The sequence below is a fragment of the Nannobrachium achirus genome (genome assembly GCF_963921795.1).
Source record: "Nannobrachium achirus genome assembly, chromosome: 5".
In the NCBI taxonomy this organism is placed as follows: Eukaryota; Metazoa; Chordata; class Actinopteri; order Myctophiformes; family Myctophidae; genus Nannobrachium; species Nannobrachium achirus.
In genome coordinates, this window is record NC_137814.1 from 13593899 (window position 1) to 13619664 (window position 25766).

At 43.3% G+C, this 25766-nt stretch overlaps 1 protein-coding gene across 8 annotated transcripts in view; it reads right to left on the bottom strand.

Moving 5' to 3' along the window:
• LOC308285630 (transcriptional repressor p66-alpha-like) overlaps positions 1-25366 on the bottom strand; it is a 45537-nt gene extending 20171 nt beyond the window's left edge. For 7 of the 8 annotated variants that reach the window (XM_080726453.1, XM_080726452.1, XM_080726448.1 and 4 more), the window contains exons 1-5: positions 24853-25013; positions 11638-12221; positions 6915-7047; positions 3629-3757; positions 863-940 (exon numbers count right to left, since the gene is read on the bottom strand). In XM_080726453.1, the coding sequence (XP_080582579.1) occupies positions 863-940; positions 3629-3757; positions 6915-7047; positions 11638-12221; positions 24853-24870 (942 nt within the window). In that variant the 5' untranslated portion in view covers positions 24871-25013. Of the gene's footprint in view, positions 1-862; positions 941-3628; positions 3758-6914; positions 7048-11637; positions 12222-24852; positions 25014-25227 lie in introns of those variants that run through there. The other variant, XM_080726449.1, reaches the window with a different exon arrangement.
• Between the last annotated feature and the right edge of the window lie 400 nt (positions 25367-25766).

The window sequence follows — 25766 nt, forward strand, 5'->3', positions numbered from 1 at the left end:
ATTGCAAAAGTGGCATACTTTTCATGTAAAAGTGCCTAATTTCTGTGCATCAACTATAAATATGCTTTGTTGTTTAGAACATAGCCTAGCTACATCACACTTTGGGCTTTGATGCCATAGAATAGATGTTGACCTATTTGAAAGTGAAGAAACATAATTGCCTTCTCTGATGCATTAACGAGCATCAACTAGCATCACCTGGTCACAGACACAAACACCTCCACTCTGTAGTGAAGTGACTGGAGTCTCTCTCTCCCCAAAAGCTATTGAATGTGATGGAATTACTGTGATTATGGTAATCTCACATTTCACGTCACACTCATCATAATTCACTTGATTTTTTTTTGAGGGCCACTCCAACTTTGTTGGTGGGCCAGATTTGGCCCGCAGGCCGCCAGTAGACTCTAGAATCTAAAGGGCTTTTCCTCCTACAGAGCCACACCGTAAAAAGGTCAGGTCAAGATAATCCTGTATAATTTACAATGTAGGCAATTAGGAGATTCTCTTGACCAGAGTGGCAAGGTAAACAAACACGTACGGTATGTAAAATGCAGAGGGACTGTGTAGTGCCTCACTAAACTATAGGCGTACCAGTAAACCAAGAACCTGGCATCAGTCAGTCATCAATCTGTACATTTAAACTATAGGATACCAGGTAAACAATGGACTTAGCATCCATCTAAACAACCTGCCATGTGCTCGAGGAAAAATGAGAAATGACCACGGTAAGTCTGCATGGTAGTCATAACTAGGTCAAGTGCTACGGGCTACGGTGGAGTTTGATGACGCCAATGTATTCATGAGAGTGTATGTGTGTGTGTGTGTGCATGTGTGAGTGCACGTGTGACATGTATCCACTGACCTGCTGGGAACCTTTGTTACCGGTGATGGTTCCCCTGATCAGAGGAGGCGGAGCCACTGAGCCAGACATGCCTGAGGGCTGGGTGGCAAAAAAAAAAAAAGGAAATGTTCAATTAGGGTTGTCACGATCATCACATTTTACTTGGCGGCAGCGGATCAGGAGGTAGAGTCGATTGGGAACGGGAGGGTTCCCAGCTCGATCCCGGGCTCCCCAAGAATGTGGAAGTGTCTTTGAGCAAGACTCTGAACCAGAGTCCTGCAACGGTCCACCCGCGTTTGACGGGCTAAAATGGGCGTAAAATAACAGGCGGTACGGGACTAAACGTGGCCGGGTGACATTTTATTGTGAAAATCAGAGAGCACTGTTTCTTCCCAAACGCCACCTCACAGTAGCGCACACAGTGAGCAGCAGGACGCACACAACACACAATCACAGCATGCATATAAACAAAGTAATACGGATGTTCTTCACTGCTGCATGAATTGCGTTAGCCCATGTTCTCATCATAGCAAGGGTGGTTTAAAAAGGCAGCGGCTATCTAAAAGAACCAAGAGTGGCAGCCGATCTGGCGTTTATGTAAATATATATTGCGTCGCAAACACTAAAATGCAGGGATGATCAAGTGCAATGCAATTTGGACGCATGCACACACGTCTGTAGGCTATTTACTTTACTGCATGTAATCGCTGGTAGCGGGGCGGGCAACGGTTCCGTTTTTTGACGGGCAGAGGTCGTCTGATTTAGACTTATATAATCGCGGCTAGTGGGTCTGTCCACAGATCTGATTAACCCTTTGAAGGTCGCACCAAGAAAGAAGCTGTCAAAAAAAATAAATCTTTGCATTTTCTATTCCCTTTAGGCATAACAAGAATCAATTTGTTTTTTTACAATACACCCCCCAAAATATAAGCCTAGACATGTCCTTAATGTTAAAGGTGCATTTAATAGGGTAACATTTTTAACTGATAGCTATAAAAATGAAACTTCTCCAGTTGATTACTTACATTAAAACAAACAAAAATGTATTACAAGTTTTCTGAAACTTGATTTTTAAATATGCAAATTATGCATTATATGCGCAGAAATGCATAATTTTCATGTATTTTGGGGACATATATCTGAAGATTGGATAATGGCAAATTGAAAAATATTGTTTCATTTTCTTGACATATTAGTGACAAAACAAATATCAGATGATGAACTTTAGATAATATTTTGAACTTTGATAAGTAGGGTTGAATAGGTGAACAGGTGTACTGTGTATGTTGATTGGACACTACTCTTTTACCACTAACAGACATCTCAACCTTTTGGTAGAGCATATTTAATAAACAAGAATAAAATCTTACTTTTAGAACTATTTCAGCATGTATTATAATGACAAAACATTCAATGTATCATAATAACAACAATGAATGAGTAGAAGTTGTAATTATTCATAGTAAATAGTATGTTTTTAATACTTTAGTTTTACTTGCACTACATTTACCATCAACTGACACATCTACCGTTTGGTAAAGCATGTTTTCAAAAAAATATTTTACCATTATTAGATTTATTTTTATTGCATGTTCAGTAACATCTCTGAGATGATATTATGTAAAAAGAATCCTCCTAGCTTTGAAATTCCTGCAGGAGAGAGCCAAGCTGTCAGGATTCCTCTGTGTCACATGACTTGGAAAGCATGGTGTGTGAAGTCACTGCACCCTCAGGTGGATATTATTGGCCATCAAACACCTCAACCAAATGGTAGAGATGGCTGAATGAGGTCGAGTTAATTTCAGCATTGAGAAATATGGACTTAAAATGTGCTCTACCATTTGGTTGAGAAAACCATCAAATGGGCGGGGCAGACGCGGGTTGTCAAAATTGGACCCGTTCAGGAATCTGCTCTGAACCCCTAATCGCTCCCAATGAGCAGGTTGGTTTTCTCCGCCAACGGTGTATGAATGTGTGTGTGAATGGTTGAATGTAACGCACAATCATTGTAAAGCGCCTTGGACAAAGGCGTTATATAAATGCACCTTTTATATACCATTTACTTGACGATTAACTGTCACACAAATAATTGCGTTAAACAATTTAATTTTGTTGTTTGGCAGTGAACATTGGAACATAATTATGAATAATAAACACATTTATGTTTGTATTTTAGGCTTCGTAAAAACAAATGTTACCCAGGGCAGATATGACAATTATTTTACATATAAAAAGAAAAGGACTGACATATTTAATAACAGTATACCTTCAAAAATATATTGATATAGTGGCCATATAGCCAAACTCAATGCATTGTGAGCCTGTAGATATGTCATTTCTGCTACACGGAATAGATTAAGACGATTATGCAAAAACAATTGCAATTATCTCAAATAAGGAATTTATGTGTGACAGGCCTACGCTTAACATGCCATTGTATAGGCCTACATGAATAATAATGTCTCTGTCAAATGCTGTTGTTTTTCGTACCAGGGGACCTTTGCACCTGATGGGTGGGCCGCGAACACATTCAAGATGTTCAAGTGGGTTCAGAAAAGTCTTTAACAGACTGCAGGTAGATCATGACTGTTTTTTGTTTTTGTGTCATGTTTATATTTCTATTTTTTAAGATGCCCCCAGGGCAGGTCCTCACTGGGACACGCCTATAAATTAGGCCCACTCGGTGTCTCTTTGTTTCACTGCTACACCCTGAAGAAGATGCAAGCCACACACGGTGTATCATTAGGTTCAGAAAAGGTTGGGAGGTGCTGTTGTGCGATTGGTTACCTTCTGTAGAGTGTCTTTCTGGATCTGGCTCTGACGGAGCTTCTTCAACAGCACCAGTTTGGCCTCCTCCAACCTCAGCTCCTCCTTCAGCTGCTTGATGATCCGCTCCCGCTCCTCCTGAGTGCTCCTCTGCACGCACACGCACGCACACACACACACACACACACACACACACACACACGCACACACACACACACACACACACACACACACACAGTCAACGGAAAGGGCTGACAGACATGACACTATGTCTTGACATCAGGATGTTGCTGTTGTGCATGTCCAATATTTCATTTCCAATTCTTTTCCTATTCTTTCCTATTTTATGCTTTGTCGCATGACAGCGTCACACAAAAAAATAAGTGAAAATAGCTTACCTACAAGCTGCCGTTGCAACACATGAGCTTGTAGGTCGTAAGTTAGCGGTTTTGGACATACAATGTTGCCGCTCGAGAGCGGCGATATATACTACATCAGTCGTTCTCAATCTTTTCCATGCCAAGGACCCACACATTAATACATACAGTATTTGGCCGCTGAGCCTCATCTGAAAATGTTTTGTGTTGTACCAGCAGTGCGGCACTAAGTGACACGCTGTGAGCTTGTAGATCTGCTATTTTTGAATAGCCAATGATAAAGTGGTTAAGATTATTGTGATGCTGCATCAACCAATTTTGCTGGGGACCCCCTGGAACCCCCCCACCCCCAAGGACCCCACTTTGAGAACCACTGTACAACATAGCTAACTGTGTAGGTGTGTGTTCCCGTTATTTTTTGCTAAAGAAACCGTCCCACACCCTTGGGTTCACCTCTGCACAAATGTGATGTGTCAGCAATTCTAAACAAATAAATAAATAAAACTGATAACAGAGGTGACTTTTTATGGGTGCGTTTGGATATGCGCACCGGGAGCGCACTCACGTATCGGTTGGAATTGGCCAGTGCACTCACTGCTCTATATCCGAATGCACCCAATGTGTACACTTTCTTCTTCTTGTACCAATACGGTTCAAAGATGGCTTTGCACTGCTCTTAAAAAGGACACCATCAGTGGTGCAAAAACATATATATGTATATTTATTACAGGATATTTCACCTTCAAATAAAATAAACATTAAGGCAGTGATTTTTCCATAACTTTTTCCCTTTAAGAGGGTAGTTAAGTAATATTTCTTGGTTAAGACAAATGTTTTATTTTTTTGTTGTTAAGTTGCAGTGATTTTTTCTCTTCAATGTCCCGCGATGCCATGGTCTCCATAGACTTCCATGTAATTTATAGTGCACGGATCGTGCACACCCATGCCTAGATGATGCACCACGTGTGTGCACACTGTTCAAAGCTTTCAAACAAAAAAATCCGCTTGGAAATCCGTTCAGGCATTCATGATTTATCAGCCATTATGTTTTCTTCAGATGTAAACAAACATGGCTGCCGTGTTTGAAAGAATGGGTTGGTATGGGGGTTAAACATGCAATTTCGCGATCGCGATCATGCCTAATACATTTCTGGAGGTCCAAAAAAAGAAAATGAAAAAAAAAAAATATATATATATATATATTTATTTTATTATTATTATTTTTTCTTCAAAAACTGCCCAAACTCGGGAAACTCTGGGTTGGCACAGGGGTGGTACCTTTTCAAACTCGGGAAACTCGGGGTTGGCACCAGATGTGTTAAAAGGTTACAAGCTCTATATTGTGATAGTAATAACCAGTAAGGCTCCCTAATCGGGAGATAAGCGACCGTAGGTCACTTATCTCCACAAATAGGGCAAAAATGTGTTTTGCCAAAATCTTCCTGATCCATGTTGATGACATGAGTGTAGACATACTGTGTAGTGATTTTCGTGATTTTAGGGCAAAATCTGTAGGAGCAGTGTCCAAAAATGTGTTTTTAAAAATCGGCCTGGAGGTGGCGCTATATGGGAGAGATTCATGTTGATGGGATGAGTGTAGACATACTGTGTACCGATTTGCGTGATTTTAGGGCAAAAATTGTGGGAGCATTGTCCAAAAATGTGTTTTGCAAGAATCGGCCTCATGGTGGCGCTAGAAGAGGGCCATGTGAGAAATGAGGGGTGGGGTCTCCGCGCTGGCAAGGCGGACGAATAGGTACCGGCCCCGGCTGTCCCGGTCGCTCCTAGCCGGGGTTACGGCATTTTATGTGAGCTGCAGTGTAGGGGGTCCTCCACTGGGGGCGCCACCACTTTTGCATCCGTTCTGGAGCACCAGGAGTCGGTGGTCCCCGGGAATTCCCCGTGAGCAGCCCCGTTGGGGTGGTCATTTGGTCAGTTTAGCACATTTGGTCATTTTTTACATCTTACATTTTTTACATCTGGGGCTCCAGGGACCTGGGGGTCCCTGGAGCTCCGGGGGTCCTTGGAGGTTGTAGTTTGGCAGGTAAGGAACGTGTGTGCAAAATTTGGCATGGATCGGGGCAACGGTTGCGGAGATATGAGCAGGGCAAGAGTGTGACGTGTGAGGTGTGACAGACAGACTGACGGACTCACTCACACTTTGTGCAGGGTTTGATAGTAAATGCGACCTACGGTCGCAATCATAGCTATAGAGTGTTTGTTCAATAACCTGTGTCTCCAGCTCTTTAATAAACATAAAATAACTTTTTCAGATGGGTTGCAACATTTCAGCCAATCAAGAAAGAGTTTCATTCTTATAGTGTTACAGTTCTAATTTTGTCAGCCAATTTCTTTGTGTGATCATTTCTGATTTCACTCACTTAATCTGTATCCTGTCCCGAGTTCTCTATCATGATTGGATAAAAGTGGCATCCTGAAAATACATTTCCTGTTTAATAAAGAGCTGGAGAGACTCCCGTTACTAAACAAACACTCTATAGCAATGATTACTATTAGAACATAGGGATATTTAACACTTATTTTAACCAAAGAAAATCACTTAACCTAACCAAGTAAAAGTACTCATTCATACTCAATTTGTACTCAATGTTTTTAGTGTCCCCCCCCCCCCCCCCCGATGCAGCACATTGTGAGCTTGTACATTGTCTATAGAGTGTATAATAGGGTAATTAATTGGTTAATGTAAGTTTGGTCATAGTAATCTACAAAGTAGCTTGTAAATAAACTCTTGAATAAATATTAAATACATATATACTGTAAATATATAAAATATAATAGCAATAATTGCTATTTGCTATTGGAATATAGAGCCATTTTATCAAAACAAAGATAACTTACACCACCTTTCAAGTAGTATGGCAAAGTCGATAGGCATGTTATTGTCACAGGTGTGTGAATGTTGGTCTTACCATGAGCAAGTCCGTATCCAGCTCCCTGAAGTGGCTTAAGCCGTTCATGGGTGGACTAGGGGAGGAGTCATTATCAGATAGGATGATTACATCATCATCAGGGGACGGCGGACGCTTCTCCCTCTTCACGCTACTGGACACAGGACAGACACGGACATATCACATTCTGATGAATTTCACCGCCATTCCCTCCCACAAGTCTACAGCGCTTAGCCTATGTGGAAAATGACTTGAACTAGGGCTGTCACAATTATTACATAATCGTCTAATCGCGATTATTTGACATAATCGTGATTATTTTTCATAATCGTTTCCATGTTGAAACATTTTCAAATATATATTTTTTAAGTCAGAAATAGCATATCTACAAGCTCACAACATGTCGCATCGCGACGCGTTGTGAGCTTGTAGATCGGCTATTTCCCCTATCAATGTTCTTTTTTAAGTATAGAGTTGTCAAAATATATCAGTAATTTCTTTGTATATTTAGGTTATGTGTCATATCTACCATGTGCAACTTCAAAGCCTAAAAGCAAACAGAAATGTAACTGTCAACGACAAAAACACAATTAAATCGTTAATCGCAATTATTTGAGTGACAATTAATCGTCATGTAAAATGTCATAATAGTGACAGCCCTAACTTGAACTGAATCTTGACCATCAGGTCAAACTTTGTGTCATATCCTGCGTGTCTAGGTGAGACATGACCTTTGACATGATCTCTAAGTGTCTCAATTAGCCCAATTCACGGCCCGCCCACTAAGCATCCCACGGGTGCTGAAGTCACATTTTGAAGGGGTAAATCCTACCATAGCCTATGGAGTTAGCACAGAAATCGCAAATTTAATGCAATTTCCGAATAGTAAAGTATAAAATACGGCTAGCATGATCAAGAACACAAGATACTAAACGGCACAAAGCATTATAATTTACTTTACTGTTAGAAATAATGATTTGTTGGCTTTAAGTCCAGTATAGTTTCCCCTTCTAAATTGAAGTCAGCACCCGGGGAAAACTGAGAAACGGAAGTAGGTGGGCGGGCCGTGAATAAGGCTAATAGAAGAGCAGGGAGAAAACATACAACCATCCCAAATGCATAAGTTAGCCTATATTGTATTAAGATAAGATAGATACCTATTTTCTTCCGCGAGGGAAATTCAGTATTTTCAGCCCAACAACCCAGCTGATTAGCTGCCCACAAGGAGCGGGTGAGCAATTAGGGGTTAAGAGTCTTGCTCAGGGGACACAAATCGACATTGCTGCCCTGGCCAGGAATCGAACCTGGGACAACCAGGGACTAACATACTCTACCATATAGATAGGACACATGTACATTTTATTCATTAAAATAATTTACATTGTGAGGCAAGACAAGCTGTCAAATACGAGCTCACAAAAAGAGATTCGGTATGTTTGAAAACGTATGAAAACGCCATTCGGTCACGAGTTTGACCAGAAGCTGGACAATTTGTCTCTCTCTCTCTAGCTTCCATATCTCTCTTTCCCTTTGAAACAATAAATAAATAAACAAAAACATTGTAGTAAAATATAAGGCCTAATCCATACCTGAACAATCCCCGGGGATTTCTGACTTCGTTTTGAAACCTATACGCCTCCACACGGCCCCGTGTAGAAAAAACATCTCTGCCCACATGAAAACGCAAAACGCTATAAATCCCTGTCTGCGCGTCACCGAAGCGGGTGGCCCGCCGCGGGCTAATCTCGATATTCCGAGGGCCTGGGACTTTTACTTGGGACCCATACAAATTGGGTCCCGAGTCCCGACCCAGTGTTTGGGAAACAGGCTTGACAGGCTGATCACATAAAGTCCAAGATGAACACATTCATTTTTTTTCCCCCGGGGCTTTTTATGCCTTTATTGATAGGACAGACGACCGACAGGAAACGGGGGAGTGACAAGCAGCAAGGGACGCCCCATCCACATTCAATCTTGACTGCACTTTGACCTAAAATGCAAACTCTGGCATGAAAAGGGCATGATTAACCTATTTAGACCGGTTACACCCATACGTTGTTATACCTTTCTAGCTGGGAACGCCTCCGTGTCATTTTAGTTGTTGCTACATATCGCTCTTATCTTACCTCTTATCTCCATATTTTACTTTTTTAACGTTTTTTTTTCCGTAGGCCTAAATTAACACCCTACTTGGTCATACTATAGCGTCACACAAAAGTATCAACAGTTGCAGATCCACAAGCTCGAAACACGGTGCGAAGTGACACGTTTTGAGCTTGTAGATCTGTTACATTCTGTGAAATCCTGAAAAGTAACTGTTTTGGACATTTGAGTTATTTTTTTTTTTTTTTTAAGAAAACTAGGGTAGGATTTAGAAGGCGTTTTTAGAATCGGCTACAGGTCTAAATGGGTCAATCATGCTAACCGTCAAATCCTCAAGTCCATTTGGTTCCACTTGTACTCTCTCAAAGAGTTGCAGATGGACACATAAACACAGATTAATTGACTGTGTGTAACAACCGCCAAGCTATCCAAGAAGACGGTTCAAATTCTCATCGTGAACATGTGGGACGCACATCACCCGAGGTTTGTGGTAAAGACGAGGCATCCGGAAATGCAACAACGGGCCACCAACGAAGGGTAACCGTCCGATTCGCCGCTACGACGAGAACGAGACACGGAAGACAGACAGCCACCGTCATCGTTACGCTACAGCACTACTCTGGGCTGATGGTGGAACGCATAAAATATGCATATTAAGTCATATTTCCAGAGGGGGGAGGGGGGGAGGGGGTAGCGTAAGGGAGACACATTAACAGAAAACGTTCCTTATGTCTCTGTTATTACACGGTACACCGGTCAGCACGAACACCGTCCCTCTTATCTATAATGTACGTTGACACGAGAGGGCTGTTGGGATTACGTCCGTTAAGGAAGGATGTAGTACTGTATTGTACACACTATGATAAGTAGGTGTTTGCTGAAGAGAGCTGCACCGTTTCCACCTGCAGAGAACGGACAATTTTCACAACACAGGCGAGAAAACTAACGTAGACATTGATAATGAATTCATATTAACATTAAGCAGCGGTAATGGAAACTGCATGCTGGGTGACTGGAAAAGTGAGGCCCGTCTCTCATCCACCCTTGCGTGCGTGCGTGCCTGTGTGTGTGTGTGTGTGTGTGTGTGTGTGTGTGTGTGTGTGTGTGTGTGTGTGTGTGTGTGTGTGTGTGTGTGTGTGTGTGTGTGTGTGTGTGTGTGTGTCTCCCTCTCTCTCCTCAGGGCTTAGCGTCATCATCACTTCCTGTGGATTAATCACTACTCTTCCAAAGAGGTCACATGACCTCAAAGTCATTATCACGTGACACCCCCCCCCCTCACTTTGTCTCCCTCCTCCCCTCCCCGTTCCTTCCAACTGGTGGTAACCATGGCAACAGCCGGTTAGAACCAGTTTTTGTGACACACGGACGGGCTACATTTTGTGTGAGGGAGTTTTTTTTTTTCTTCTTTTTTTTTTTTAGGGTTCAGGTGCTGGAGTGGGGAAAATGGAGGGACAGTTATTGTGTGAGGATAAACTTTAGGAGGTTAGGAGGCCGTTTGGAAGATCAGACACCCCCCCCCCCCCCCCCCCACCCCACCCCTCCACCTCACTTTCCAATCCACAGACTGGGCTGCACTCTACGCAGTGGGGTGACCTTTTACTTTAGGCCAGGGGTCTTCAACGTTTTCAGGCCAAGGACCCCTTAGTTGAGAGAGAGATGAAGCACCACAACCTTTTCGTAGATTCCATAATAGTTTCATCGTTTGACAGCACAATCATCAGTCTATTTTGTCAATTAGTATTTTCAGATATTTAACCACTTGAACCGTCAATGCTTAATAAACTTGACCTTTCACTATGTACTTGGTCTGCTCTTTTTCCCCTCTACACCAAACCTCTTTGCCGAAAATAGACAATCTACAAGCTCACAACGCCTCGCGCTGCGCTGCGAGGCGTTGTGAGCTTGTAGATCTGCTATCTTTGGCTCAAGTTCTCAGAATATGGACGCTAGGGTTCAAGTGCATGCATATAAAAAAGGAGAAAAAAAGTTTCTATCACAAAAAGTTTTGGAGGACCCCCTGTAGTAACTCTGAGGACCCCCTAGAGGTCCGGGACCCCCTGTTGAAGACCTTTGCTTTAGGCACCTTCAACCTGGCATCCGTATTTTGGGTATGTCATTAAAAGCGTTTCAAGTTTTTTCCAAAATGGCTAAAATGTTGTTTAAAATAAGTCATATTGTATAGCAATTAAGATTTTTGGCGTGAATTCTGGGGATGTACGATATGGACATACCTCAATATTTATAAGTAAAGTAAAAAGTGTTAATTGTGGTGATCATCACTCGAGAGTATTTCTTTCTTCTTTCAGTATTATCACTTGGCATTAGATTAGAGCAATTACAGATGGTTATATTGCCCCAAGGAAACATTTAGGCACATAAAATGTAGAATCTGTGTAAAAGATTTCCTACTTGCTAATGGCATTAACTCCTTCAGCCAGATATGATTCTATCTATTTTTTATTTATTTACTTTTTTTACATTTACTGATTTGGACAGCAAATCAGTAAATGAAAAAATATAAATATTCCTGGCATTATAAGCGCACAAGCAAATTGTAAGTTGGCTGAGAATGAGTTTTAAGAGCTGAACAACAACTCAAACGTTTGCCGGCGAGTGTTTCTTTTTTGAAGCCGTTCCTCACCCTTTGGCGTGACTACTCATGTCCACCGGCTGCTCTCCCGTCTGGACCTCCACTTTGATGGTGGCCTTCACCTCTCCCGCGGCCAGCATGCCACTGGACACCCTCGGCTCCGGCGGTCGCAGTCGGCTCCTCGCGTCCGTGGCCGGCAGTGGCTCCATCTTCACCGACCTGCTGGCCCGGTCATTACGTTCAGTCCGATTGTCTGGGCCAGGTTCGGCCTGCGGCTGCGGTCTCGGGTGCCGCTCTGGTTCTTTTATCAGCTGGGGTATGGGTAACAATAAAGGGGGTGGAAGTGGAAGTGGAAGTGGGGGCAGCGGCAGCGGGCCCTGGTCGGGGCCAGGCGGCTGCTCCCGCTCAGTCTCGGGTCCCGTCCTAGTCCGTTTCTGGCCATCCTGGGCCAGTGTTGGGGTTTCGGGTTGTGTTGGCGGCAGGTCCGGGGGCGACGGCGGCGGGTCGGCGTGGAGCTTGGGCTTCTTGCAGTCCGACTCGGCAGCGGAGGGCTCCGTGGTCGGGGGAAGAGGCGCGTCCCTCTCCAGCGCCCTCTTCTGGCTGCGCGTCTGGCGAACAGCCTCTTCAGACATCCCCTGAACAGACAAGAAGGGAGATACACATGTTAGCCTATAATCATGTCTCGTATTTGTACGTTTTAGAATCTGCAGCTGTATAACTTAAACCCTATATACTTCATTTGACTGGGATTCCCCAGGGTTTACCCTAGGCCCCCTCCATTTGCCCCTCTACAATAAATCTTGTCACCGAAAATAGCCTAGTATACGAGCTCACAAATCTTTGCCCCAGAACAAGAACACTAGGGTTCATGTGGTTAAAAGTCTCTTTTGTTATGAGCTGGTTGGGTTTATGCCTACGCAGTACTTGTGCTAACTGGCTCACCAGTCACCAGTACATAGGGCTGTCACGATTATTACATGATCGTCTAATAGTGATTATTTGACATTATCGCAATTATTTTGTCATAATCGTCATAATCGTGAATGTTGAAAAATGACAGAAATAGTGGAAATAGCAGATCTACAAGCTCACAACGCGTCGACGCGTTGCTTGTAGATCGGCTATTTCCACTATCAAAGTTATTTTTTAAGTAGTAAGTTGTCAAATATGTCAGTAATTTATTTGTGTATTTAGGTTATGTGTCATATCTACCATGTACAACTTCAAAGCCTAAAAGCCAAACAGAAATGTAATTATCAACAACAAAAAAAATTAAATCGTTAATCGCCAATTATTTGAGTGACAATTAATCGTCATGTAAAATGTCATATCGTGACAGCCCTACCAGTACATGCTGTACCACCCTCAAAATCTAAACTAAATGTTAAAATACACAATCTATCAAGGCCATGGGGTCTGAATGGGGGTTCACAGAACAGTCATTTCAGTGACATCTATTCATGGCCACCAGGGTTATATGACCCTGACTAAGGCCCCCATTCACCCAAAACAGTGTTTTTGCTCCTAGTAAAAAACGACCATGTAGCAATAGCATGGTCCCCGGGCTGACCCCTGTCAAAGTAGTAGTATATAGGGTTTATGTGGTTAAAGAAAATCTACAGCAAATTGCACAATGAGCAGCAGCCTCAAATGCAATACAGCTGCAGCGTAGGAAGGGAGACATCTATCTATGGGTAGAGATCTCTTATATTCAGGGGCGTCACACCAAATTCTGGGCCCTGGGTACAAGGATTCACTGCGGGCCCCCCATGAATGTTAACTATTGAAAAATAGCAGATATACAAGCTCACAGCGCGGCACTCGGTGCCGCGCTGTGAGTTTGTAGATCTGCTATTTTTGAAAAATCGTGAAAATGTGTGCAAGAAACCTATGTCAAGGACCCCCAAGATGATATGTATTTGGCCACGGACCCCGATCTCAAAATATTTCGTTCCAGGGACCCCCAGAAGCAAAATTTGAGTTAGAAATGTTCGCTTAAGAAATACATATATTCAAAGATTTGCACACATTTTCACAACTTTTGGAGCTGTGTGCAGCTCCCTATACGTGGCTGTGTGGGTCTGTGTGTCTGTCTGTGTGTCTGTGTGTATGTAGCCTGACTTCGGCGCGTAACTAGTGCCGCACCATTTACGCCACTCGCGCAATATATACATCAAAATGTGCGGCTCGGCCGGGAATGGTGTTCTATTACCTTTCGTTCCGATCCGCCTTACCATGCCGACGTAATCGGCAAAAAACGACGCTTAATTGTCCCCATTGACTTATAATGGGACAATGCAAGAAATCACTTTCAAGTATTTTTCTCTCGTAAACCATAGGAGCTACAGTTTCAAACCTCGGAGAGGAGATTCATAATGATTTTAAGAATGAATCGAAAAATAATTACATCACTCGGCCTCATGGTGGCGCTATAACGGCCCACTTTACGTTTTGCCCCGTAACTCTTGAACCGTAGATCGGAAAATTAAAATTCTTTTTTCCCTGGATTCCTTGGGTCAAGACGCATCTCCCCATATAGGCCACGCCCATTTGCGCCAGGATAGATTTTCCGCCATCTTGAATGGCGGAAAATTGAAAACACACTTTTTGCTCCTTTTCCTACATATTTTCTTCAAATGTCACAAAAATCGGTACACATGATCCACACGCACACACACACACACACACACACACACACACACACACACACACACACACACACACACACACACACACACACACACACACACACACACACACACACACACACACACACACACACACACACACACACACACACACGTGTGATTTTTCAAAAATAGCAGATCTACAAGCTCGCAGCGCGGCACTCGGTGCCGCGCTGTGAGCTTGTATATCTGCTATTTTTCAATAGATAAAGTTATTAGGGCCCCTCCACCTTGGGCCCTAGTAACTCAGTCCCACTTTCCTACCCCTTGTGCTTACCCTTCCTACCCCTTACCCTGCTTACATTTGTCAGTCCTCCACAAAACTGTGGCCACGTGTTGTTGTGGCAGCAACAGGCTGAGATAATTGGTGCTCAGCAGCGATGGACACTAGACAGTAACTAAGTACATTTACTTGAGTACTGCAAATTCTTTTGTTGTTTATTTTTATTTTTGTCTTTTTGGAGAGATGACAACTTTTAAGCCCTTTGCACACAGGCGCGTTTAACCGCACGGATAAAACGGACAATATCATTTTTTGAAAAGAAAACAATGATTCTCTACGACCTCATGCACACCGGATCCAAATTAGCCGTGCGACCAGTGGCTGCCGCCGTGCGTTTTTTTCTCTCGATCGAACCCAGTTCGATTTGTGCGTCTTGTCGCGTGCGGTAAAAAACTCATCACTCCTTAGGAATTACCCACTTAAGCTCCATTAAAAAAAAAAGTACTTTGCAATTTGTGCTTTCGAATACTAGACTCTAGACTAGAATATATACTCTGTCAACCATTGGTTTCAGTGAGTTCTAAGTGTTCCCTCACTATTAGGCTGCCAGTGTCCGCCAGGGCCATATCAGGGCCCTTAATCAAACCCTCTCTCAGGTAAGAATAAAGCACATTCTTAACTGGTAGCCTACAGTACGCAGCTTTATATGCAGTTGTGAGATTTATTTTTTTAAACCACTGAAGCCCTATACGCTTATGCAGTAATTTAGTAAATCAAACAATAATAAAGTCTTCATCCTTAAGCCCTTTGCACACAGGACAGTTGCGTTTTTTTTTCGTTTGCTGCATGAATAAAACGCATTGGATTTGGTGTGCAATGCTGTGCGGAATCGGCGCTGCGGTTCCCAAAAGGAGTCATAAAAGGAGTGATGAGTTTTTCACCGCATGCGACAAGACGCACAAATCGAACTGGGTTCGATCGAGAAAAAAACGCACGGCCGCAGCCACTCGTCGCACGGCTAATTCGGATCCGGTGTGCATGAGGTCGTAGAGAATCATTGTTTTCTTTAAAAAAAATGAATTGTCCGTTTTATCCGTGCGGATAAACGCGCCTGTGTGCAAAGGGCTTTACTGTAGCCTACTGTGTAGTGTGTATATTCAGTATAGGCCCAAGACACTGCTTTCACGTCTGGCCAGGGGGCCGAAAACAGAACCATGTTCCACCCTAGGGTGCCGTGGTGCTAGTCCAGGGGTGCCGCAGAATGCTTTGATAATATTTGGAATTCATCTATTCTATATCACTTCAGTTGAACCACTTAAACCCTCTATACTTAGTTAGACGGACCACCAAATCTCTTTGCCAAAAATAGCCGATCTACAAGGTCACACCGCCTCACAAGGTGGCGTGTTGTCTGCCATTTCTGGTGAAAGTTATTTTCAATCTGTCGTAATGGAAACTACTATTCCCTCAAGTTTTCCTCTTTACACATATTGCATTTTGGGGAAAAATTTACTTATTTACATATGGTAATATGACATAAATGTGAGGTTCTATAAAGTGCCTTGGACGGAAAACAGGGGTGACCTGAGACAAATATGTTTGAGAACCATTGCCACTAGAGGGTGCTATCTCCCTGGGTCACGGCGTCTTTTATATATTTTTTCCATTGAAAATACCATAGGGTATCATGGCATAAATAAAAACTGTAGTCCATTAAGTAAACAAATGATCTCTGTGATTTTACACATATGGATGATTATGAAGCATCAACCGACGGTGAAAAAAGTACTTATTAATCCAAAGAGTAAGAACATAAATCAGTTTTCTCAAAACACGGACGACGGATGTTATCAAATGTTAACTCAATATCATTACTTTCTATACGACGCGATGCCGAGATGACCCTATGGTATAAGGTCAATTGAAAAAACGACTTGAGCCAGGGGATAATGGAGTGGACGTCAGGACTTTGATACTCTATTACAGGGGTCTTCAAAGTGTTTCAGGACAAGGACCCCTTAGCTGAGATACAGATGAAGCAGGGACCCCCACTACCTATATAACATTGTGCTGCAGATTAAACGTGAATAGATTTCATACATAGATGGCTACATGGACTTAACAGCGCTATCATTGGTGTATGTTTGACTCATGTCAATGTGTATTTTCAGACATCTTAGACCCTCAATAGCCTCAGTCCACTTGACCTCTCACTTTGTACTTGGTCTGTTCCCCCCCCCCCCCTCTTTGCCGAAAATAGCCACAAGTGAGATTGTAGATCTGTCATTTTTGGCTAAAGTTCTCCTTAGAATAGGGATGCTAGGGTTCAAGTGGTTATTCTGTTAATATCACGCAAATATTTGGTGGACCCCCTGTAGTTACTCTGAGGACCCCCTAGGAATCTCGGACCCCCTGTTGAATACCACTACCAATACCCGAGACCTGAGCTAAAAGGTTTGACAACCTGTCCGTTGGCCCACACAGCATGGGTCTTGTTCCATGTACGCATCCAAAACCTTGGTGGATTGAACGAATGGCCTTAAATGTAGGTTGCAACAGCGGAACAGCCGACATATTACTCTGATCAGAAATACTGTAATACACACATACGGCTGATTTTTAAACACAAGCAACAACAACAAAAAAGATAGCCTGAGAGATGGAGTCATGTAAAGGTTGCCGTTAAAGTGAAAGTAAAACCAATATTATATAGCAGTATGAAGTGAAGTCCTTTAACATATATAAAGGGTCACTAATTTACCAGTGTTTAATGGGAGGAAGACGTTCATGCATTTTAAGTACAGTAGGCTGGCAGCCTTTGAGGATCATGAGAGGGAGTGAATGATAATGGCTGGTTTATACTACTTTACAGTGTTGCACACTGAAAATAGCTGATCTACAAGCTCACAGTGCTTGTAGATCATTGTGCTTGGTAGGACAGCTATTTTTGTTGGGTGCCTCCCACATGCTACTAAGTATAACTCCAGGTTTGGCTTGGTAAAAATATGCTTCTTGGGGTGAATATAAAAAGTTCAGACGAATTACAATTTATGTATACACATAGCAAACACAGACATCATGTAATAATACTCAAACCATATCAGTAGCCAGCCGTGTCACACAACAACACTACATTGAGTTGGAGGACAATATTCAAATCCCACCAGATGTTGACATATCAACATTAGTGGAGGCTTGTGTGGCTCACTCACTCAGATGGTTGAGGGATTGACACTGAAAAGAATGGTTGCACTTGCGCACGCACGTATACATAACCATCTTGATTCCTGCCAGCTACCCAGATGCTGTCTGGTCCTAATCCCTGCGAGCCTCCCAAAACCACACACAGATCAACACAGTCTCATCCATAAAGCCAAAAAGGTAGACCAGACACTGGACAGGGGGTCTAAAGCTCAAAGCTCCACAGTTGACAGAGTGGAAGCAAGTTCAACACTTCATACTGAACTGAAGAATCGATAAGAATCGAGTGACACCAGGTCCAGAACTTGGCAAATTCTTTTGGGATCCTATAGTGATCCTGATTCCATTTCCAGAGAGTATTAGACCACCGATCACATATATGTTTTGATTGATATTTTGTTAAAGTAATGAAGTAAAAAAGAAGAAATCTATAAGAAAATACTTTTTATTCAAGTTTTTCAAAAATAGAAAATTCTAAAACATCCGACCCACAAGCTCAAAACCCGCCGTGGCCTGGTAGAAGGACTAGGCCTACTTTTGAAAACTTTTGAAAGCTTGCTTTGAACATTCTTCACCAACAGTGACAATGCCCCGAAATCGGGACCCCAAGTCGAAATTGGGACACGACGGCGGCTGCATAATTTTTCCGACGTCGTCAAGAACAGACGATAACAATAATGGCCGACATGTCGGTCTGGCACTATACTGCTATTGAGGGACGTCGGACGGATGAAGACTGTGCTCAGTCACAATGCGTCCTGTGTGTGTCATATTCATACAGGCCACAGTCTGGGGCCCTCCATGAATAAACACTCCCTCCTCGCTTCGCTCTGGCCTCCAGTCTGCCCAGCGACGCACCACAGGAAGCCATGTTTTTTTTTTTTTTTTAAGAGGAGAAAAAAAAATAGACCATCATTAACCCTTTCAACCTGGGATACTTTTCAGTGACACACAGACGCCATACACTTTTCTCCACAACCCCCAACCACCAGAACGGTTATGGCGGCAAGCATAAGGAACACGCATGCAACCATATTGTACCTGTACAACACGCACGCGCACACACACACACACACACACACACACACACACACACACACACACACACACACACACACACACACACACACACACACACACACACACACACACACACACACACACACACACACACACACAGATAACAGAAAGCTGACTAAGTTCTTTTTTCTTTTTCTTTTTTGTCAAACACACTGTGACATCACTGAGACACACATGACATGACCCTTCCCAGCATTCAGTGGGACACACAAAGCACTTTTCCAGGGAACCGGTTTAAACCGGTTGGCTAGTGTGTGTGTGTGTGTGTGTGTGTGTTAGAGAGAGGCTGAAGCAGGTTTTAACCCTTTAGGTGCTGGCATCTACAATGACAGACATAATAATACAGTGTGTGTGTGTGTGTGTGTGTGTGTGTGTGTGGGGGGGGTGAACGTAGCAGAGCTGGATCGGCGACACATGGCGTTTTGGGATGGGAGGTGGGGTGGGGTGGGTGGGGGGGGGGGTTGTGATAGGAGGGGTCATGAGAGTAAGGGGGGGGGGGGGGGGGTGCATAGTTGTGGCTGTGATGTTGAAGAGTGATACTTATCCTGACGTGGATCACTCTGGATTCTCAGACGACGCGAAACTCGGGGACGATCACCCTGCTGCCACCCCTCCCCCCCTCCCCTGCCCCGCTTCCTCCCCTCCTCACCGTATCCCCCCCCCCCCCCCTCGCGACCCCTGATGGACGTTGACCCCTACGCTCCTGTAGGAGAGAGTACTTTATCTTTCCAACAGGGGAGACCCGGACCTGAATGGCTGACAGCTATCAGGTTTCATCTCCATGGCAGCTCCCATACATCTCCTTCTACTCAACCTGCCACGCGCACACGCACACACACACACACACACACACACACACACACACACACACACACACACACACACACACACACACACACACACACACACACACACACACACACACACACACACACCAAGATGGCGGAGGAACACCCCGAAGAAGAACTTCACAACTATATACATCACCACACCGTATACACATTATTGGCTATTTGAAAATGGCTGATCTACAAACTTCCATGAGTTGTGATGCCTTGCGTTGTGAACTTATAGATCTGCTATTTTCAAAAGATGTTGGACAATGTGAAACAACACAAACCCTTGTATGGCGATTGGGGGTCCCTGGCCCAAAAGGTTTTCAGATGGGGGTCCATGGCCAAATACATATATATATTTTTTGGGAGGTCCTTGACATGAAAACGTTTGAGAACCACAGCTTTAAATTACACAACATTCAAATGAGTCCAACACAACTTACTTGAATGTCTGTACCCTACTACTTCCCAGGTTGAGAAATATAGCACAGAAACTCAAGAGAGAGAGAGAGACCCGCGTAATATGGTTTCTGAAACAATGTGGTCGCTGTCTTAGCACTCAGAGCCAATTGTGTGACTTTTGAGCGCATGCATCAGTGCATGTATCTGTGCACGTATCTGTGCACAGCCAAACAACAGAAGTGGTGTTGCCTAGAAGTAGTTGTTCATTTTTGTTTTGTTGTAAAGCGACTTTGGGTACAGAGAAGAGCGCTATATAAAGTCCATGTATTATTATTATTATTACTACATCTATATAACAGTGATTCATGTCAACCTTTTTCATTTCAGGGGTCCCAGTTTGAGGCCACGGCAAGGACCCCCATTTGATGTAACCTACTGTGCACTGTGAAACCCTCAGTCCCAGCACATCACATGAAGCCTGAGGCCATGGCTACAGCCGCTACACGGAGAGCTGGATATTTCATATATCCCGGTTTTTCAGATATCCACATAGAAAAATATCTAGGTCCACACGACAAAGATATCTAGGTCTAACAAGCACAAACACAGTAAAGTCTTCAGAGATATCCGGGTTCCATGTCTACACGGATCCAGTGAATCGGATATTTTTCAGTGTCTCCACTTATTTATCCGGATTGAAAAATATCCAGATTCACGGCCAAAATATCCAGCTTTTTGTGGCTGCAAGCCCCAACAGCACCAAAAAATGTCTAGATTTACAAATATCCAGCTCCGTGTAGCCATGGCCTGAGTTATACTTGGTTGTGTGCCATGTCACACAGCAGATCTTGCACGCTGTGAGCTTGTATATCGGGTATTTTACAGTATGTGACACTAGCACTCAACTAAGTACAGTATAAGTCATTAAGACTGACCACTCTGTGACCATTGTATGCAGTCATTCATTAGCGGTCTTCATTACTGATCCAGTCTGTGAAAGTTAAGTACCAGCAGCACTATTTTTAATATTGCCATTATTCGCTGGGATGCACCAACCTCACCAAGGCAAATTCCTCGTATGTGCAAACATACCTGGCAAATAAAAGTACTCCGGCGCTGGAATGTATCACCCAAGCATCACCTGAAATAATATTTGTGAGTCATTCAGCTATCACTATTACAGTAAAACTACAGTCCAAGGACTTAATGTAAACAAATAAAACATTATTTTAAGAAATCAGTATGGAAGAGCTCAATTCACTATAACTAATACAACTGCAGTAGTTGGAGGTGGTCTCCCTAAGCTATTGAGACAATTACACGGATGGTGTCTGGTAGGACATCTACTGATTGACAATGTCAATGAAGTTATTTGAAGAAGACAGCGCGCATTGGACAGTGACACTAGATTGCGTAGAATCTTGATGTACATTGCTACAATTGCCTAATTTTGACGGGAGAGCGAGACAACGGATATAAAATGTACGGATTGTAGCTTTTAAAACTTATCAGAATGCTAGTTTCATACTTGTCAGCACGCTGTTTGCTCAATGAACGACCTTCACCCTGTGAAGGGATATTTCTGCACTGTACAGGGCTCTCCTAAAACTGTATTCCAGTGATACTGCATTAGGGGTGCAATACTAATATAATATATATACCAGCAATCTACTGTATGTATATTAGAGAACAGTTAGCCTATGGTTTTACTATTATGTTGACTTAACAGTTTTTTAGGGGGAATTCTGGAATGAGCAACTGAAAAACCTTTAACCAAAAAAGGGAGCGGTTATTAACCGATTATTAGATTAGGCCTATAATTATTGATTATATGGTATAACCTATCAAATTGATTAGTTCAATTAATTGTTATGCGAGTAATGCGACCGTGTTAACGTGACCGCACTATGATAACTTTTATAATGTTATTATTAATAATGACAACTTTCAACATCGCCAACTGGCTGTGCAATAGAGGCAGGTAAATACAATTATTTACCAAACTGTAGCTCAGGGGTCTTCACCGTTTTCAGGCCAAGGACCCCTTAGTTGAGAGAGAGATGAAGCAGGGACCCCCACAACCTTTTCATAGATTCCATTTTTTCATCGTTTGACAGCACAATTATCAGTATATTTTGGATTCATGTTAAAGGAGCTATAGTCAACTTTTTCATTGTAGGGCCGACACTTTGTTTACATCCTAGTCTATAGACTAGAATGTAAACAAAGTGTCAGTCTGACAATGGCCAAAATGATTATTTTATCATTATTTTACGCTTTTTGTGGTAATTTTTTAATAGAAACACATATATGAAGCTTATTTTTTTATAAAATATTTTCGAAACATTATTTTTATTTTAGCATCCGTTTTTCAAGAAAAAGTTGACTATTTGACTATAGCTCCTTTAATGTGGGTTTTCAGATATTTAACCACTTGAACCGTCAATACTTAATAAATTGACCTTTCACTCTGTACTTAGTCTGCACTTTTCCCCCTCCGAAGCTCTTTGCCAAAAATAGCCGATCTACAAGCTCACAACGCCTCGCGCTGCGAGGCGTTGTGAGCTTGTAGATCTGCTATTTTTGGCTAAAGTTCACAGAATATGGACGTTAGGGTTCAAGTGGTTAAGAATATCTATCTCACAAAGATTTGGAGGACCCCCTGTAGTAACTCTGAGGACCCCCCAGGGGTCCCGGACCCCCTGTTGAAGACCCCTGCTGTAGCTTGTATGTTTGATGCAGTCATGGAGGGGTTATCAAACTAGTGACCTATGACCCCTGGCTACAGCAGCTTACTGCCTGGCCAACCACTGCCCGACCCATTCCAGAACAGTGGCTTATTGCACAACTACTCTGAGTCTGGAACACTCTTGGTATGTAATCATTGGACGCTACAAATACAATAATTATACAGTGTACCCAACTGCCTGTTGAGTCAGACAAGAAGAGTTAGTTCAACCTACCTTAGGTGTAACCACAGAGGTAGACAACTCAAGTCTCCTTGTGATGCTAATGGAGGTATAGCCTATTTATTAACATGTATAATTCATTAATTGGCATCTAATTCTACGAGAATGAAAGTAAAAGTGAAGGGATAGTCCTCTTAACTAAGGACAGCCAGGATCCTGTTCACAATACCCAAGTGACAGCAAGCATCAATGCAACCATGTGACTTATTGTCATGAGGAAAATAATACCATGTCAACCATGTCATTGTTTAGATCAACAACTGCTTGCTCATTCCAGAATTCCCCCTAAAAAAAACTGTTAAGTCAACTTATAGTAAAACCATTATGACGCTACTGTTCTCTAATCAACATGGATTGCACTATAGCTTTATTTCAAGCCACGTACTCTCCCATATCACACTCACTATACAGTCAGGTCAGCCCTCACACAAATACAACTGTAACAATGCACAATGTCCTGCTCATTCATAAAGTGAAAACAAACTTAATTTATTACATTATTTCTTCCTGTATTTTGTCTGATGAGGAAAAAACTCCGAACAAAACAACAGACTTCTGGTCCACTGAGAAAGAATAAATAGCTTTGCCAGATTTAATCAAAAACAACACTTCACTTAACATCTAAATAATTAAACAAACAAACAAACAGTAAGCATAGCTTTTAAATTGTTCACGTGTGGATGTGGACAACATTCGTCTTCATAAAAAACTAAAAAAAGCCTATCCTCGTATTCTTCCAATAACGTCAGAATGTCTTCCTAAATGATATTCTGGTCGTCCTATTTTTTACTACAATTACAAGACAATTACACATTGATAACGCACATCAATCTAAACTAATAACAGCATCAGCGACGTAATTCCATTGTTGTTTTATCTCAAGGAGACGCGGCGTTGAAAACTCGCTGTCACTGTACCGTGGCGTGCAGTAGTAGAAGAGGGGAAATAAAGTGTGTGTGTGTGTGTGTGTGTGCGTACGTGTGTGTGCGCGTCCGTATGAGTGTGTGCGGGCGGGCGCGCGCGTCTGGGTTGAGAGAGGAGGAAGAGTTTGTGAGTGTGAGTGTGTGTGTTCAGCTTTAAGAGGAGGAAGACTAGGGTTTGTCACAGTGAAGTAGGAAGATTAGCTACCAGATAGCAGAACCAACAGTGGTGCCACGGGGCTTAACGCACACAGTCCACCATTAAAAAGAAACACCATCCATCCAACACACACATCCAAAACTAAACTCCCCCCCCTTTAAAAGAAATGAAAACAACCATAAACCCAACCCACATACACACACAGCAGCAGCATGTGCAACCAGCCGGCTTCTCCATTATTGAGACCTCCTCACAAGATATAACAAGCATGTTGTTTATTAGCCGGGGAAAGCTAGCAGTTAGCTGAATGATCCAAAAACAAAAACAACAAGAACACATCAACCCTCGATCCCTCTCTTCTTCTTCATCACACGACCCCCCCCCCCTTCCTGGTCGCTGGCACCGGGTCAAAGTCCAACACTAAAGCCCCCAGACAGAAGCATCTCTGGTAGTAGGAATAGGATGATGATGGTCTACTACAGCAGTACTACAGACAGAACCACCAGCAAGAACCGAGTCCCGGGGGGATCTGCATTTAAATGCCGAGGAGCGGATCAGTACTTGGTCAGGTCGAGGGAGGGGAACAAACTTTCAACATACTGTCCCAAACTCCTCCATTTAATGTCGATTATGTTTACCTGGACTCATTCACTCTCAAAGCAGAAAGCGGCTCCCGGGCGCACCGTCGGAACTCATAATAACATTTCAACTATACCGACTTAATAATAATCCTCCACGACAAGCAACCGAGCAAGCCGATGGCGATGTGCCGATGAAACAATCCTTACCTCATTCAACGAACTCATTCAAAAAAAAAAAAAAAAACACCGAATCCCAGCCGTGAACCCCAAGTAGTTCCGAAATAACAGCACATTTATGCAAACATCATGAGGAGGAGGTTGAAAAAACGGGAGATTTGTTAGTGTGGCCCAGGAGGAGAAGCCACCCCTCCCAGAGCTCAACCTTTGGCTGTGCGGGGCTGAAGTGTTACTTTTCAACAGCCCATCAGCTTCTTTATCGTCACACAGAGAGAGGTGGAGGAGAACCTGGCTGGCTCCTCTCACGACGAGTCCGATCACCCCCCCCCCCCCCTCTCTTAAAAAAAAACCCCGACGATCCACGGCAACGAAAACAACTTGGCTTTAACACCTCCGTCAACTTACTCGGTCGATCCGTCGCCCGATCCTCGTATTCCGGTGGTCGACCAAGGAATGTTTCCCTCTGATTAACCTCGATAAATCGTTGCTTTTTTTGAAATCCTGGGGATATCCTCTTTTTTACGGCCCTCCCCGCTGCCGCTTCTGTTGCCAAATAATGCGCCCCGACACACATGGAGCCGCTGCGTCCTCGTAGTGGGCATGCGCGCCTCCGACATACCAGGGCAACCTAGGGAACATCATGTAACCGCGCTGACCACCAAGGGGCCAACGCTCAACGCTGCTCCCCACGCACACGATGCCAGAGGGGGCTCCGGGCTCCAAGGGGCTCTATGATTCAGGGTTGTCCCCCCTTAACTCATAGTCGATGATATGCTGTGCACGATGAGGGTCCCAGGACTGGGGGGTCCTTGGTTAAGAGCTGTGTGCCAGCCAGGCAGCCACTTGATTGGCAGGCCAGTGTATTCTTTTTGAGCGGTGGTAAACCGCTCCTAAGAGTGGCTGTGCGTGTGTCTGTAGCCACTTTTCCTCAGCGTTTTGCCATA